The sequence below is a fragment of the Mustela nigripes genome, chromosome X (assembly GCF_022355385.1).
Source record: "Mustela nigripes isolate SB6536 chromosome X, MUSNIG.SB6536, whole genome shotgun sequence".
In the NCBI taxonomy this organism is placed as follows: Eukaryota; Metazoa; Chordata; class Mammalia; order Carnivora; family Mustelidae; genus Mustela; species Mustela nigripes.
Genome location: NC_081575.1, coordinates 112,736,629 through 112,753,561, shown reverse-complemented (window position 1 = coordinate 112,753,561; position 16,933 = coordinate 112,736,629). Strand labels below are relative to the sequence as shown.

Below are 16,933 nucleotides of genomic sequence, written 5' to 3'. Positions count from 1 at the left end.
GATTTCAGCTCAGGTTGTGATCTCAGAATTGTGAGACCGAGCCCCCCCCCGTCGGGCTCCGCACTGGGCATGGGACCTGCTTGACATTCTCCCTCTCTCTCTGTCCCTCCTGGCCTCACATGTGTGCGTGCTCTCTCTCTCAAAAAAAAAAAAAAAAATAGATGTGCATGAAGAATTTATATTTCCATGGGAAGTGCTTATGTTACCCTGTTAAATGAAAACAAGGACAGAAAATTGTTTAGTTTATATAATCCCCATGACGTAAAACATACAGCTATAATGGAGAAAAAAAGGAAACAATCTCCGTCTTAATCATGATTAAACCAGGGTGACGGCATTATGAATAATTCCAATCCACATATTTTTCCTTAGGGTAGAGGCATAAACGGGAGACCCTCTGAATCAGTAGAATGTGGGTGTCTTTAAAGCACAGGTTTTCAGCCAGGGACTCTTAACTGGGTACCACGGATAGAATTCAGGGCAGCTGGGGAAAAAAATTACATCTTGATTTTCACTAACCTCTAACTGAAAATTGTTTTTTCATCTGGAATTTTTTTTTTGGTAGTAAAATATACATAAGAAAATTTACCATTTTAACTTTTTTTTTAAGTAAACACTTCAGTGTCAGGAAGTACATTCACACTGGTAAGTAAGCGTCCCCAGCAACCATCTCCAGGCTGGAATGTAATACTTTATTTTTTTTTTAAGATTTTTTAATTTATTTATTTGACAGAGACTACAAGTAGGCAGAGAGACAGGCAGAGAGAGAGGGGGAAGCAGGCTCCCCGCTGAGCAGAGAGCCCGATGTGGGGCTCGATCCCAGGACCCTGGGATCATGACCCGAGTCGAAGGCAGAGGCTTTAACCCACTGAGCCACCCAGGCGCCGCGGAATCTAATACTTTAACCATGAATGCAGTCAAAGCAGCACAGTAAATCACCAGCACCTGCGACCCTGTCACCACTAGAACTCAAAGCTGTTTCATATAACGTGACAGTTGCTACAGGTATACTGAACTACTTTTTAAAAGATTTATTTATTTATTGGGAGGTGGGGCTCAACCTCAGACCCTGAGATCATGACCTGAGCTGAAACCAAGAGTCCGATGCTCAACTGACTGAGTCACCCGGGCGCCCCAGTATAGGGAACTATTACTCTCGATGTCCCTCGCAGCTTTGAAATTAGGTAGTGATATGACCTGTCACTGAGTCTTGTTACTTAATGCAAATTACTAGATTACAAATTTGTTTTGTAATATTCTGCTCACCATATTGCCATATGTTTTCCTTTGTAATCCTATGTATTTTATTTCACACATTAAAAAAATATTATTCTGGGGCACCTGGGTGGCTCCGTGGGTTAAGCATCTGCCTTCAGCCCAGGCCACGAGTTCATATCCCTCTCCCTCTGCCACTCCCTGTTTGTGTTCCCTCACTCTCCCTCTCCATCAAATAAATACAATCGTAAAAAATATGTGTTACTCTGAGAAGAAACGCGTTGGTTTCATCAGACTACGTAAGGGGTTGACAGGACTAAAAATATTTAGAAGGCTTCAGCAGATATGTCCTGACAGATGGAGTCATTAAAGAATTAGCTACCCTCGACGCACAATAATGGCTTTACTAATGGGTGTCCAAATTCCTCATAATTGTTCTTTCAGTGATGCGGCCTAGTAGAATATGATAGCACATCCATCTCCGTGTCCCCAACACCCGCTGTCCATTTAGAACTTAGAATAATCTTGTTTGTGTGTAATCCTTATTTGCTTGTACCCTTTGGAAAACAATGCCTGATGGACCCCCAGTGACATTCACGGGTGAAAACGAAAGAGCATAAGAAAGCCAGAGCCGATTTTAGGCAGAAGAACAAACTGACCTCATTTAAAAAAAAAAAAAAAAAAAAATCCAGGGACGCCTGGGTGGCTCAGTGGGTTAAGCCGCTGCCTTCAGCTCAGGTCATAATCTCAGGGTCTTGGGATCGAGTCCCGCATCGGGCTCCTTGCTTGGCAGGGAGCCTGCTTCTCTCTCCACCTCTGCCTGCTTGTGTTCCCTCTCTCTCTCTCTGACAAATAAATAAATAACAAATTAAATCTTAAAAAAAATAAAAAAGAAAAAAGAATCCATTTCCCTAATATACTTCTTCCTTTATTCAAAAATATCTGGCGGCGGGGGTGGGGGGCGATCAACATCACTAATCACCAGGGAGGGAAATGCAAATCCAAACCACAGTGAAAGATGACCTCACACCTGTCAGAATGGCTAGCATCAGAGAGCCAAGAAATAACAAGTGTAGGGAAGGGTGTGGAGGAAAAGGAACCCTTGTGCCCTGTCGGTAGGAATGTAAATTGGTGCAGCCACTATGGAAAACAGTAGGAGCGTCCTCGAAAAATTAACAATAGGACTACCATATGATCCAGCGATCCCACTGCTCGGTGTTCACCCCAAGAAAACAAAAACACTAACTTCCAGAAAGGGATCTGCACCCCCACATTCATTGCAGCATTTTCCCACAATAGCCAAGACCTGGAAATCACCCTAATACCCACTGAATGGAAAACGACAATATGATATATATGTGTGTACACACACACACACACACACACACACACACACACACTGAGATACTACTTAGCCATAAAAAATGAGATCTTGTCATGTGTAACAACATGGGTAGATCTTGAAGGCATTATGCTAAGTGAAATAGAGAAAGCCAAATACCATAAGAGCTCACTTACACGTGGAATCAGAAAATATATAAATGAACCAAGCGCACAGACACAGAGAACAGCTTCATGGTTTTTGCCAAAGGTGGGGGGTGGGGGGTGGGCGAAATATGTCAAGGTGTTCAAAAAGTACACAGTTGCAGTTATAAGTTATGATATCATTAAGTCCTGGGGATGTCATGTACAGCATGGTGACTGTAATCAACATCATTGTTCTGCACACTTAGAAGCTGCTAAGAGAGTACATCTGAAAAGTTCTCATCACAAGAAAAAAAAAAGTTGTCTAACTACGTATGGTGACAGATGTTAACTAGACCGATTGTGGTGATTGTTTTGCAATATATATAAATACTAAATTTCTCTCTTCTGTGTTGTTTACCTGAAACTTACAATGTCATAGGTTAGTTATACGGCAATCAAAAAATGTTTTTGTAATCTGTGATGGTGATGAGCACTATTTTCCGTGGGCTATAATCACCACTTGATACCTTTCTGTACAAATAAGATATTCTTTTCTGCAAGTCCCACATTCTCTGCAATTTTCAAATAAAACTGCTCTCTCATGCTGAAAGAGGTCTACCTAACCTAAAATCATCTATGAGAGAAGCCTTCTCACACCCCCATCCCCACAGGAGGTCCACAGAGTTGGGGCTCTGTGGTTTGTCCACAAACCCAAATCCTTTGCAAGGCTAACTGGCCAAGCGGGAGGGAGACGGGACCCAAACCAAGCCAAGCAGATGCTTTCCCCTGGGAATTTGGAACCGGGACCTAATGTTACTCCTTGGTGCTTTGAATTGCGGGGGAGTCAACTTGGGGCTATATAGTGGGCATGTTTGGTGATGAGGCTCAACTCAGGGTAGGACGAGTGAATGCGGAGAGGGGTGGAGAGGCTTCAGCTGCACCTTCTGTGCCAGACCTCTGTGCCCGAGTTAGCGAAACCCCCTCAGAGTTCACCCCCGTGCCCCCCCCCCCATAAAGCAGCTCATGATTGCCCCAAGCCCTCTCTTCCCAAGATAAGCCTCAGTATCCCACCAGCACCTTCTTCAGGAAAGCACGAAAACAGCTCCCCAAGCAGCTTACCTCGGGTCTGCCAGTGCTTCTTCGGACCCTGGCTCCAATCCCTTCCGACTGCCCCCAGCTGAGCACGGACAGGATCACTTTCTTGGAGGATGCCATGCTGAAGTCTCAAAAGAGTGTTCCTACACTGAAGTGTAGAGGTTAGAGGGCCAAAGGGTGGGGGAGGACAGCAACAAAAAAGACAAATCATAAGGAGGACACATCCAAAGACCACGAAATTAGGGATATTCAATTCAGACCTGCCCCAAATATAAACAGCTACAATATATCGGCTGCTTAGTCTGTAGAAGACCTGGGTTAGGAAATTTAAAACAATAATGCTGGTGAACATGTACAAGCGCTAATACATTAGTACCACTAATCATTTGCAATCTCATGCAATCCTACAGCCATCTTTTACAAGGTTTAGCAATAACAGCTCTGCTGGGCACTTACTAACCTCTAATGAGTGCTTTATATGGTTTTTTTTTTTTTTTTTTTTTTTTTTTTTTGTATTTTTTGAAGCCAGCTCCACACCCAGCCTGGGACTGGAACTCGGGACCTTGTGGTTAAGAGCTGCATGCTCGATTGACTGGGCCAGCCAGGCGCCCCTTTATCTGCTTTATCTCATTGCTGCCCCACGAGGTAGGTGCTACCGGGAGGCTGAGAGAGATTTACGTGGTGACTATGGGAACAGGGAGGAAATTCGTGAGGTCTGTGACTCTCACCAGAGCACGTTTAAGATCTTGGCACTGAAAGGATCTTCGAAGATCACCAAATTTAAAGATCCATCCATCTCTCCCTCAAGTTCAGGGCCAACTTGAGCGGCAAGAGATCTTTGGGCTTTGTCAGGAAGTTTTCAAGAGCGCAGGAAACCGAAGGAGGAGGTGTCCTTGACACCAATCCAGTATTTGAAGACCGGTCTATACCCCACCATTGTTATTCAAAAGAGTTTTCTGTCTGTGGGCCAGTAGTTGTACTGAACGGAGTATCCCAGAACAAACACAACACACCTCTCCGCCACTTCAAATGCTTGCACAGCGTGCCGCCAAATCTCTAAAACTCATTTTCAAGCGAAAGACAACGCATTCCTTCAAAGATTCCTACTCAAATCACGAAAGACGCTTTAGCCAGAAGCATAGACCCGAGAGCTCCGGTTTGGATCCCGGCGTTACCAAGCACCTGCTGTGTGCCCTGAGGCCACTTCCTAAGCCTCTCTGTGCTTCAGTTTTTCCGTCTATGAACTAGGGGTACTAAGACTGCCTACCTCAAAGGAGTGTGGTCAGCCCTCTTAGGAATGCTAGCTGCTGTTAGGCAGCTATTCCGCAACGGCCGGCCCGTCCGTCAAACTGAGTTTCCCCCAGACCCCCTTGGCAAGCAAGCAATCAATACTTATTGGGTGCCGGACAGTAGGGGCTCAGAAAGGCATTCAATCCTCAGAGCGGTACAGAACCGACATCACCTCCCCACAAGCAACCAGGGAGGGCTTTACCCCTACACGCGCCACTTCTAGGTCCTTCCAAACTCCCGCTCCGTAAATTCTACGCAGGCGAACAACTGACGAGGTGCTTACCGGACCGCGGTGCTTTGCAGACAGGAAAGCCGCCTGGCACTTTTCGCCCAATGCCTGAGTCCTATTTAAGCATCTCCCGTCACCTCCCGGGAGCCTCCCCCAGAGTCGCGAGCTTGCTGGGGAAGGCGGGGTCGGCACCGGGAGCGCAGCACCCCCGCGAGCCTCCGGTCCCCCGCGGAGGCGGCGCGTGGCGCGTGGCGCGGGCATTTAGCACAGGGCAGGGAGGGCGCAGGGCCGGGAGGGCGCAGGGCCGATAGCCTCACCGTGATTCAGCGTTTCGCCGCCCGCCACCTCCGTGGGGCGGGAGGCGGTGGTCTGCGGGTCTGGAGGCGCGGGCGGGCGTGGGAAACGCTCCGTTATTTCCGGACTGGGGGCTCCTCTCGCGCCGCGCGCCGCCCCTCCCCTGCCTGCTCCGCTGCCCCGCGCCCTCCGCGCCCCTCCCGGCCGGGAGAGACGCTACCCACCCCCCTCCAGGCTATTGGGGTAGGGGGCTCTCTGAGCCGGGCAGGCGCTCCGATCCGGACACTGTGGCTTCCAACTGTGCCTCCATCACTTGTCACTTGCGCGAGATGGGGCAGGTGGCTCAGCCTCTCTGTGCCCCCAGTCCTGCCACTGCGAAATGGGGACGGGGCGAACAGAACCCACCTGGTGCGGTTGTAGGGAGAAGTCAATGAGCTGCGTATGCCCTCAGCGCTACACGATGGTGGGGGAGCCGCAGACCAAGACTTTTGTGCTCCTGCCTGAAAAAGAGACACGCTGTAGTGGGGAGACAGTTGGTTAAGAGCTTGGTTGTTGTGGGGTGCAGGCATCGGAGAGTTTTCCCAGAGCGGAGCGGAGTTGCGGGAGCCGGTGAGTGCACCGATCTAGTTCATTGCTGGAATGCTTAACCAGGGCTACAGGCATGGCAACCGGTTCCTGTCCTCGAAAGACCAGAAAGCTTATTGTGTGGTTTTGAGAAAGGCAAGACAGTGGTGCTTGTAAAACTGGGGCCAGAAAACTCCGTAGAGGGCCAGAAGGTAAATGTTTTGAACTTGGCGGGCCACTTACGTTCTCTGAGAACACTGCTCCAGTTGGCCTTTGTAGCAACAAACCGGCCACAGACAGCACGTGAAATAAACGGGTGTGGTTGTTTCAATAAACTTTTATTTATTTATTTATTATTTAAAAAAATTTTTTATAAACATATAATGTATTTTTATCCCCAGGGGTACAGGTCTGTGAATCGCCAGGTTTACACATTTCACAGCACTCAGCATAGCACATACCCTCCCCAACGTCCGTAACCCCACTCCCCTCTCCCAACCCCCCTCCGCCCAGCATGTTTCAATAAACTTTTAATTATGGTTACTTTTGGGGAGGACGGATTTCCTCTGCCCTCCAAGATCCTTCTAGCTGGACGAAGAATCAAACTGACATGAGCGGGAGGAACAGGAGAAAATCAAATTACATTTCCTAAATGCGGATGATCCGCACAGCCTGAAATTACAGAGGCTTATCTGGAGTCCTGAGCTCAGGGGAGGGGGCGGGGTGCAGGGGGTGGGGGGAACAAAGGGAAGGAAGAGCATTTGCTGGAAGATGAGAGAAGTCTGGAAAACAAAGTTTGCCCTGCTATGCACTTAAGTTTGTTAACGAAAGAGAAACCTCTGTTAGTAGCTCTCTACTTGGTATAGTTGCCGGAGAAGTAAAGCACTTTTCCTCAATCTGCTGGCTTTTGATCTCTTTACTCAATAATCTTCCTGCCAAAGTGGCCCATCTGGGGAAGGACTGGGTGGCTCAGTCGGTTAAGCATCTGCCTTCAGCTCAGGTCATGATCCTGGGGTCCTGGGATCTAGCCCTGCATCGGGCTCCCTGCTCCGTGGGGAGTCTGATTCTTTCTCTCCCTCTGCCTGCCACTCTGCCTACTTGTGCTCTCTCTGTCAAATAAATAAATAAAATCTTAAAAAATAAAGAAAAGAAAAGAACAGGGTAGTAGAGGAACAAGGACTTTCCCCTGGACTCTCTATAGATCAGTGGGACTCAAATCCCTGTGATTCAAGGCTAATTGAGATAATGCACATGAATATTAAAAGTGCCATGAAATAATACAGTATTGTTACTTCTCATTGTTAAGATGACTTCTGAAATTTTCTCCAAATAAAATAGAAATATGGACTCTCTGGCTCCGTGCAGCCTTTAGTAAATGGTTCTGCATCTACTAACAAAAATGTCAACATGTAGTCAGTTGCTTGGGCCTGAATCTCAGGCTATCCCCATCACTCTTGCACCTCGAAATCCTGTGGATTCCACGCCTAATGTCTCTTACATCCCACTGCCTCCGGTCATCTCATCTGATAGCCACGCCCCTCTTCTGGCCATCAGGCTGGCCCCTGGCCCATCCACTCTCCACCTCCCCGGGAAATGGAATAACTGCCTAAAACCTTCAGGGCCCTCAAGAGAAGGTCTTCTGATGTCTGTAATCTGGCCTCACCCCCAACATGCTGACACTCATTCAAGGACACACACACACACACACACACACACACGCATGCAGAGGCACTCCACTCCCTCCTTCTGCCATGCTGACTTGTTTTAGGCTCTGGAATGTAGATTCTCCCACTTGTGGGCCTGCTGTGCCTCTGTCTGCAACTTTCTCTCTCTTTCACCCGGCTTATCCCCATTCATGTTTCAGCTCGGTTTCCATGTCACTCCCACTGGGAAACCTTCCCCTCAGATCTGGGTGAGGTGTCCGACATGGCCATCACTGTGAGACGAGGAAGCTGAAGGGGCTCCTTGGGGGGAAAAAAAACCTGCCTTTTTCCTCCTTCTGCTTCTATTCTTGCTAGGACCAGCACCCCCGCCTCGGGTCCTCCTTACACGGGTCAAGGAGCTAACGATTTCTTTGGAGTCTTCCAGCACAATAGGTAACACCCACGGAGTGACCAGGTGGGTCACTGTGAACTTTTTCCAAGACCACCGACTCCAGACACCTTGACACCAAGACCCCTGGTCCCGGGGCACAAGCGACTTCTGGAGGACACCAGAGCCTTGGTCCTTATTCTGACCACTTCCCGGACGCCTGAGAGGACAGGGACATCAGACTATCACCTTCATTAAAAACCCCAGACCCCGAGCAAAGACGAGACTCACTCTCCCTCCTTTCCGAGTCTCCTAGCCGCTCGGTCTTGATGTGCTCTCCCGCTCCGTCTTCGGTAAACTCTGCTCTCCCTTCCTCTTGGCTCGCGAATGATTTCCATCCTGCATACAGCCAGAGGCCCCCTTGGCTGGTCCTGCGGGACGCCCTCTGGGTCCGAGGACCCAGGCCAGCCTGCATCAATCACAAGCACCTACTGTTGATCAGACTCATTGTTTATCATCTCGTGGAAGATCCTCTCTTCCTATGACAGCTGTAACAGGATGTCCCATTCGACGTGTCTTCTGCACTGTGACTTTGATACTCCCTCCATCACAGGTGGCCTCTACTTATCTTCCTCCGGAGTCTAGGCGGGACTTGTGGTGGCTTGGACCGCAAGTTCCAGGTGTGGCTCTGAGACCGCCTGGTGGCTCCTGCTTCCTGCCCCTGGGAGCAGTTGCCCGGTGAGAAGAGCCGAGGATCAGAGGCCAACTTTTGGGGGAAAAGCCAGTGCCACGTCGATAAAACAGGAGTGCCCCAATGGTGTCCTTCCACACTTCCAGACCCCCAGAACCATGAGCAAAGAAAAACGGTTGTTTTAAGCCACTTAGCTTCTAGATCATTTGTTTTGTGATAATAGGCAACTGGAAAAGAAATGAATGCCAGAGGAGATAAGGTGGTTTTTCAAAGCTCTCTGGGCTAAAGGAGTGCTCTTATAAATAATAACCCTTTACGAAAGCATTTAAATGTTATTACCAAGGTGACTAGCCAACCTCCAAGATAACTTATTGAACTTGACTTGAGAGATGAAGTATCGCATGCCACAGGCCACAGCAGTGACCTCTGGAGTTCAGGTGTCCTGAAGAGTTCCTCTGTTACAAACAGCATTTACAAGGAGAGCTTTGCATTAAAAGGAAGCAGAAGAGAATGGCTTCCCTGTACATCGTTACCCACTCCTCTAGTAGATTTGCAATGCTCTTGGGGATGCTTTTGCTTTATCACCTTTTCAAAGGTTCCTCTGGGCCTCAGAACACCCTCCACCTCCACTGTACCAGGAGTGAGAGCTTCTCTTTTGTCTTGACTCTGAGAGGCCAGGCATGGGTGTCGGCTAAGTCCAAGGGCCTTCCTGTTTGGGGCAAGGCAAGGAACTCTCTTTGCAGACTCGTGTAGGAAAAGAACAGGGCTGGAAAAGCTAGAAGACCTAAATCGAGGACAAAGCAAGGTCAGAGAGGGGCCAGTGTTTATAGATGGAATACGGGGCATGGAACGTTTCTCCAGTGGGGCCCACCTTGGAGAGGAGCAGCGTGACCCTGTCGTGGAGTTTGGCGCACTTTTTACACTGTCATCCGTCATCCAGATGGAGATGTCCAATATGTATGTGTGCGAATGAGTGTGTAGGTAGATATGTGGGTGTGTGGCTACATCATCAACTGCCCTCAGGGTCCTAGGAAGCATAAAGAAAATTCTGTGATGAAATGACAATGATGAAAACCTTTCCTAAATGATTCTAAATGATACCCTTATGATCTTTAAAGACACCCACATTGTTGACGCATTTTATTTGACTTTTTATCTCAAAATTGCATTTTCCTCTTTTGTCTGACTTACCAATTTTCTTCTCCAAGATATATTTTGTAGGAATACACAGATGTCTTCTTTATTTCCTCATGTCCAATTTTTTTTTCTTCTTCTTCTACCGCTCAGCTCAAAAATGCTTTCTTGCAGTTTGGTCAGGTTTTGGCAATTTGCTTCCCGGAGCACTATCGTGGCTATTCATGAAATGACCAATATCTTTGGAATATTCCCAATTAGGCATTCAGACCCATCGAACCCAGGGAAATAGACTGGCTCAACTCAGACACTGATTTGTAAACATTCGTTTATGAAGGTCATTAATGGGCTGTTGGTTGAGGACATCCAAAGACATCCACCAGAGACAAACAGCTGTTACTCCCACTTCTACCCTCAGGAGAGCAATCCGCACAGCCCTGGGTCTCTTCTATCATCCAGCCTTCTGACCCCGAAGTTACGTGTGATCCACCATTGTGTGAAACACACAACTGTGTTCCTGTCTTTCCCATGAGCTTTTGGCAGCATTCCAGAAAAGAACAGCTTATGACCCCTCTTCTGAGCCACAGAAATTTTCTAGAATGCCCCACAAGCAAAATGTTCTTGGCCCTGAAAGGCTGATTCATCTTTTCACCAAGGAAGGGGAGAAACGTAATTTGAATTAACCTCTATCTAATTAATGTTATGGATGCTGGTGTTCATGGATGAGGTGGACCGCTGTCTGCAACTTACCCTGAATGCACCAGAAAATAACAATGGTAAGAACTGCGGTAGCAGTGGAGGTAGTAAGACCGATCAGGTGGACTGATGGACGGATAGACAGATGGATACACAGATACGTGACAAAGCCAATATAGCAAAATCCAATTGCAGAGTCTAGAGAGTGATATGGGGGTGCTCGAGGTACAATTCTTTTAACTTTTCTGTATTTTGAAACTGCTCGTGATAAGCCTTTGGGAAAGATCATTTGACTCAAAGTGGGACTCGTGGCTGGAAGGGTCCCATAAAGATGCCTCCTTTGCCTATTTTCCTCGTTTCCAACTCTGGCAACCTGGCCCGCAGTCCAGCTCAGTGAATGTCTGTTGAATTCCAAGCTACACATCATTTGTAGAGCCGGCAAGACTCTTCTGGAGTATGAGTTGGCAAATTTTCTTCTGCGAAGGCCAGATAGTAAATATTTGAGACTTTGCAGGCACATGGTGGTGGCTGTGTTCCCATAAATTTAATTTACAAGAACAGGTGGTGGTCATGGTTCGCTGAGCCCCTCTTAGCCCCCACATCCTTATCTTCTACTAAAAATGAGAATAAGGGGGGCGCCTGGGTGGCTCAGTGGCTTAAAGCCTCTGCCTTCGGCTCAGGTCATGATCCCAGGGTCCTGGGATGGAATCCTGCGTCGGGCTCTCTGCTCAGCAGGGAGCCTGCTTCCCCCCCCCCCCGCCCCCGACACACCCCTCACCGCCTGCCTCTCTGCCTACTTGTGATCTGTCAAGTAAACAAATAAAAAATCTTTTTAAAAAATGAGAGTAAAATCGACAGCATGCCAACAGGCTCTGTAAAGATTTCACACATATCGGGAAAGGTACTAACAAAAAGAAACAACAAAACTTTGCATGTCCACCTCCATCTCCTACCCACCCATCTCCTCTCATAAGGATCAAGCGTGACTGTTCCGCCACTGAGTCCGAGGCTTAATAGGCAAGCGTTTCTAGGAGAGGCAACACATTAACGTCACATCCCAATAAGCATAAACTATTCACATTCGATCCCAACCTCCAAGTAGATCATTTCAGTACTGGGGGAGCAAAGGCAGGAGGTGGTTGAGAAACACCCTCGGGGAAGAGATGCCCGTGGAAGAGGCTCAGGCGGTAGAGAGAGATGCTACTGGAGCCCTTGGGGCTCACTCTTTAGAAAGCGGAGGCAGACATTAAAGGTAATAAATAAATGAATCGTCCAGCAGGTTTTAAGGTGTTGAGCGCCGTGTAGAGCAGAGTAAGGGACACTGGCAGTGCTGGGTGGAGTGAAGCTGTGGTCCAGGGAGGACTCATTAGGAAGATGCCATCTGAAGCCGAGACCAGAGATGAGCCAACGAACCAGGCAGATGTCTGTGACAGTTTGCCAAGCCAAGGAAACCACCAAAGCAAAGGTCCTGGGGCAGACAGTGCTAAGAATTTTGTAGGAGGAGCAAGGAGGCCAGCATTCAGTGTGGCAATGTGAGGCAGAGGAGTCACGAGATGATGTTAGAGACAGTACTGGTGGACCAGAATGGGGGGGTGGGGCGAAGGAGAGCTCACACTGGAGGAGTGACAGGATCTGAGTTACATCGAAAAGAATTGCTCTGGCTAGCCAGTGGAGAACAGATCTCCAGGAGCAAAAGTAGAAGTAGGGAGGGCACTCGGGGGTAGGGGCAACATTGCAGGTGAGAGATGATGGCGACTGCCCAGGAAGTAGCCAAGAGGTGGTGAAAAGTGGCCACGTTCGGCATATATTCTGAAGAGAGAACTCACCAAATTGTGTGAAGAACTGGATGCTGGGTGTAAAGGAAGGGGAGAAGTCAACGATGATTCCATACTCTTTGGCCTGAAGCAGCTGGAAAAATCCTGTTGCTGTTGTCTGAAAGGGGACGATGACAGGAGAAGGTAGTGTGGGGGGGGGTGGGGGGGTTAGTCAGGAGGTCGGCATTGCGAGGGTAATGTAGACACATTGATTAGACTTTCCAAGTAGAGATGGACAAGGTGACAGTCTGAATTCCAAGTCTGGAATTCAGGAGAGAGGAGCTGGCTGAAATTTGGAATCATGAGCATATGCATGATGTTTTAAAGCCATGAGTCAAATGCATTTTTTAAAGTGAGAAAAAATAAAGGTCAGCCAGAAGCAGCTCTCTCTCTCGCTCTTGCTCTCTCTCTCTCTCACACACACACACACACAAAATGGATGCTATCAGATTTCTTTCTTATGCTAAAGACAAGCACTAGAACTCCCAAGTGAACAAGCTTGCTCTCGTCATGAAGTCAAATTACTATTAGAGCACGTTCCTAAGGGGCTCACCAGGCACAGGTGACAATGCAGACCATAATCTGAACAAATTTACTCATGTAATCGACATAGCACATTGCCACAAGTTAGAATGAAACTTGAAGACCTGGAAAATACAGAGCCGAAGAAAGGTCCAGGAGAAGTGGCAGAGGAAGCGAATGAATAGAATAAGTCAATAAATCTGTGACATTTGACTCAGAGGAAACCACTCCTCCCAGCTGCCCTTGAGTGTTTCAAGGCCCAAGAAGGGATGTGAATCCTAAGATTGTGCCCAGGTGTTTCCAGGCTTCTACTGCTTCCTGTCCCCCCTCCTCGAAATTTACTAGTCATTCTAGAGTTGATCTGCCATGCTACCATGTTTAAACAGCAGAGTAAATCCAAATCGCCATGTGGGAAAGGAAGTTCATTAACAGGATGTTAATAATAATATTATGTTGTTGTTGTTATTATTATTATTATATTATGTTAATAATAATAAATCCATTTATTCGGCCAAGAGACTGGGCCACTGGTACTCTGTTTCACCCCGGGTTTCTTGAATGGCTGCCTACCTTATTCCCAGAGACCGAAGAGCTATTTGGGAACCATCAGGGGCTCATTTACTATCAGGGTGTAAGCTCCCCTCTTCGGAATTCTTCTGAGGGACTCTTTGCCCCTTCCCAAATTCCAGTTTCAAACAGAAACACTGACAATACCTCTGTAAGCTATTTTCCCCCACACTCCACTGTAATTAAGCCTTTCCTTGGAGTCCTACCTCCACTGGACATTAGGCCAGTGTGGGCTGCCCTGAAGATGTGGGCCGCCCTCATTCTGTTGACCACTGTGTCCGGTCCCTAACAGAATGCTTAGCACATGGTAGGTTCTCGAGAAGACTTGACTGAATGCCAAGAAAATAGAAGTGATGCTAATCCCACGTTCACTCAAGTGAAGACCTCTTGGAAAGTCAGCAGCATCGCTCTCCTCTGCCAACCCAAGGTTTCCTCACACCGTAGATGTTCCCAAATAAGCTGAAGTAGCCAACCACGGGTGACTTAATTCAGTGTGTCACGGCATACCGAAAGGATGATTGAGGTTTTCAGCTGTGGATAGCAGAGCCTCAAAGAGTTCATTAGTTTCACCACATATGACCAGTCCGTGTGCACCAGAGACAAGAGGGTGGCACGAGGAAAGCCAAAAGTTGCGATTACTGTCACAGTGATGTCAAGTGACAATCACACTTTTTCATTGCAAACCTGGGGACTGCTACCCGAGCCAAACAGATCTCTTTCCCACTTCTGGGCTTCTTAACAATTTCAGGTGTGGAAATGGGCTCCTTTTCGGTCATATTAACTGTCCTTGTCTGTCACATTTCCTGCAGCGGTCCCTCGTCCAATGTTGAGTTGAAGTTTTCGTTGCTCATTCTCTGCGTTCTTTGGCGTTACCTCATGGTTTCCTGATTCGTGAGAGAAGTCAGCGTCAGAAGTGGGGTTTTGCCAAGCTAGTTTCTTGTCCTTTTCAGCCCAGAGCTCTAAAAACAAAGGCAGGGTTATCACATGTTCCTGAGGGCTGCCTGGGAAAAGCAGGGGCTGTGGTTATCAAAATTGGAACCTTTATGAAATAGGCTTTTGTCTCCGTTTGTGTTGCATTCAATCAGATCAACAAGTGTTGGCTAAGTGTTGAGCGTGGTTTCCTGTGGGATTGTGTAAGGCCCTTGCAGGACAATAAACGTTTTGGGGGCACTGAGTAATGTAGCCATTTCTGATCCGGCAGCCGGGAAAATGGGAGACAATTTGCTGCTGCTGGAAGGAGGGCAGCTGGGGTTTGTGTTCGTGTGAGAGTGGATTAACCGCGCGGCAGTGGACCCCCGGCGGCGGAACGAGCCAAAATGGTGCGTTGCGGCCGTAGTGGGCCCCATTATGTCATATCCTCCAGGCAAATAGGTTCAGAATGATGAATATGAGATTGCTGGGGCTTCTCTGGGGACTTTGGGTGAGACCATCTAATTTGGGGGCCTGTTGCGGTTTTACTGTCCATTCCTCCCCCGGCTCAAAAACGTCGTTCAGGGAAGCTGTCAGGCTGTGTGGCCCTCGGTGTCAGCTCCAGCGAGCTCTGTGCGTTTCCTCTGCTGCTTTTCTCCGTCCTCCTCTGCAAGCATGGCCTTTTGTGACTTTGCATATTGGCTTCCTAACTGTTTCCCAAAGACGGAGAAATGTTAGTCCTACCCTCTTTTATGTACTTATGTTTTTATGGTGTTACTTTAACTGCAAATATTTGTTCTCAGGTTCCCGAAGGCTTCCAACGTCTGGGGTTTGGGGGGAGGATTTTAGACTGAGGTGGAAAGCTGGGGGAGGTGAAGCTTTTAGTTACAGCCGCAGCCAGAAAATGTTGAAAGTTCCTGTGCACCAGGATAATTTCACTGGATTTAAGAAGTAGCGCAAGTGGGGGCACCTGGGTGGCTCAGTGGGTTAAAGGCTCTGCCTTTGGCTTAGGTCATGATCTCAGGGTCCTGGAATCGAGCCCCGCCTCGGGCTCTCTGCTCAGCAGGGAGCCTGCTTCCTCCTCTTTCTCTCTCTGCCTGCCTCTCTGCCTACTTGTGATCTCTGTCTGTCAAATAAATAAATAAAATCTAAAAAAAAAAAAAAAAAAGAAGTAGTGCAAGTGGATTGTGGTCTAGATCAGGACTTTCCAAACTCACGGCACACGAGGCTCCTGGGGATCTCGCTAAAATGCAGGTTCTGGTGCACCGGGCCCGGGGCAGGAACTGGGCAGCTGCATTTCTCCCAAGCTCCCAGGCCCGGCTGATACGGCCCGTCCGTGGACCACCCCTGCAGTCACATCCACGTATTGATTTGTAAGAAACCCAGGGGCCCAAAAACCCAGTCTGTAAGGGGCTGGTTCACCTTGAACCTAAGGTAAGTTGTCCCGGGATTGAAAGCTTGTAACAGACAGATACTTCTATCTTGAACAGTGCAGATACGTGCGGAGGAGAGAGCACACGGGAAGCGTTCCTGCCTCTGATGCTCTCCCGTCCCTAGGGCCTGGGGAACAGGGATGAGGACAGAGATTTTATCATCAAAGATCATTTCATTCTTTTCAGTTTTTAACCTTTCCTATGATCTTTTTTTTTTTTTTTTTACACTTTGCCTAGGAGTGATGGGGAAAGGAGTACAGGATTTGGGAGTAGGAGCGAGCGTGCTAGGCGGCGTACTGCTGTTTCCTCTTGACTCCTCCTAACTCTTCCACATGGTTACTGTTTTACTCCCTTTATGGATGGGGAAGTAACATGCCAGGTTGCACAGAGACGGAGCAGGGATTTGAACTCACGGGCCGGTTGCTTCTGCCCACACCAGCAGGTATACCCTAAGCAGGGCTGCGTGTTACTAATTCAGCATAAGGGATCAGGACATGGCTTTATCACCTTTTGCCTTTTTCCTAACCACCCCATAAGGTGACTGAATTAGGACATACCCCATAGGATGGGGGGGAGAGGGGGCCTACCCCACAGAGTAAACGAATACATATTTTCCAGGTGCTTTTTAAAGTGCCGGGCATAATGCAAGCCCTCCTTAAATGTTAGCTAGGATGATTGTTGCTATAATCACTTATATTCTGCAACATCCAGTGTTAATGTCCTCCCTTCCATAATTTCTTTCTTGATTATCTTTTTTTTTTTCCTTGATTATCTTAAGAAGAAACAACTTTCCTTCCTTGGGTCTTTCAGGGCAATGAGAACATGGGCTCCGCTCTAGCATTCTAGTTGTTTCTTCCCCCATTTTCTTTTTTGATCGTGGTTCATTGCCCATGGTGTGCCCACAACTTTGACAAAAGCTTTCTCAATCAAGCCCCTTGAGAGAGCTGTGACTCATCTTCTCTTCCGGGTCAGAAAACTGAGG

General features: G+C 47.9%; 2 protein-coding genes across 2 annotated transcripts in view; one reads left to right on the top strand and one right to left on the bottom strand.

Moving 5' to 3' along the window:
• Positions 1–3,897, bottom strand: part of PIR (pirin) — a 112,777-nt gene extending 108,880 nt beyond the window's left edge. The window contains exon 1 of the mRNA XM_059385630.1: positions 3,802–3,897. Within this exon, the coding sequence (XP_059241613.1) occupies positions 3,802–3,897 (96 nt within the window). The remainder of the gene's footprint in view (positions 1–3,801) is intronic.
• A 10,899-nt stretch (positions 3,898–14,796) lies between these two features.
• The window catches only part of BMX (BMX non-receptor tyrosine kinase), a 48,683-nt gene continuing 46,546 nt past the window's right edge, over positions 14,797–16,933 (top strand). The window contains exon 1 of the mRNA XM_059386037.1: positions 14,797–14,928. Coding sequence (XP_059242020.1) covers positions 14,926–14,928 — 3 coding nt within the window. The 5' untranslated portion in view covers positions 14,797–14,925. The remainder of the gene's footprint in view (positions 14,929–16,933) is intronic.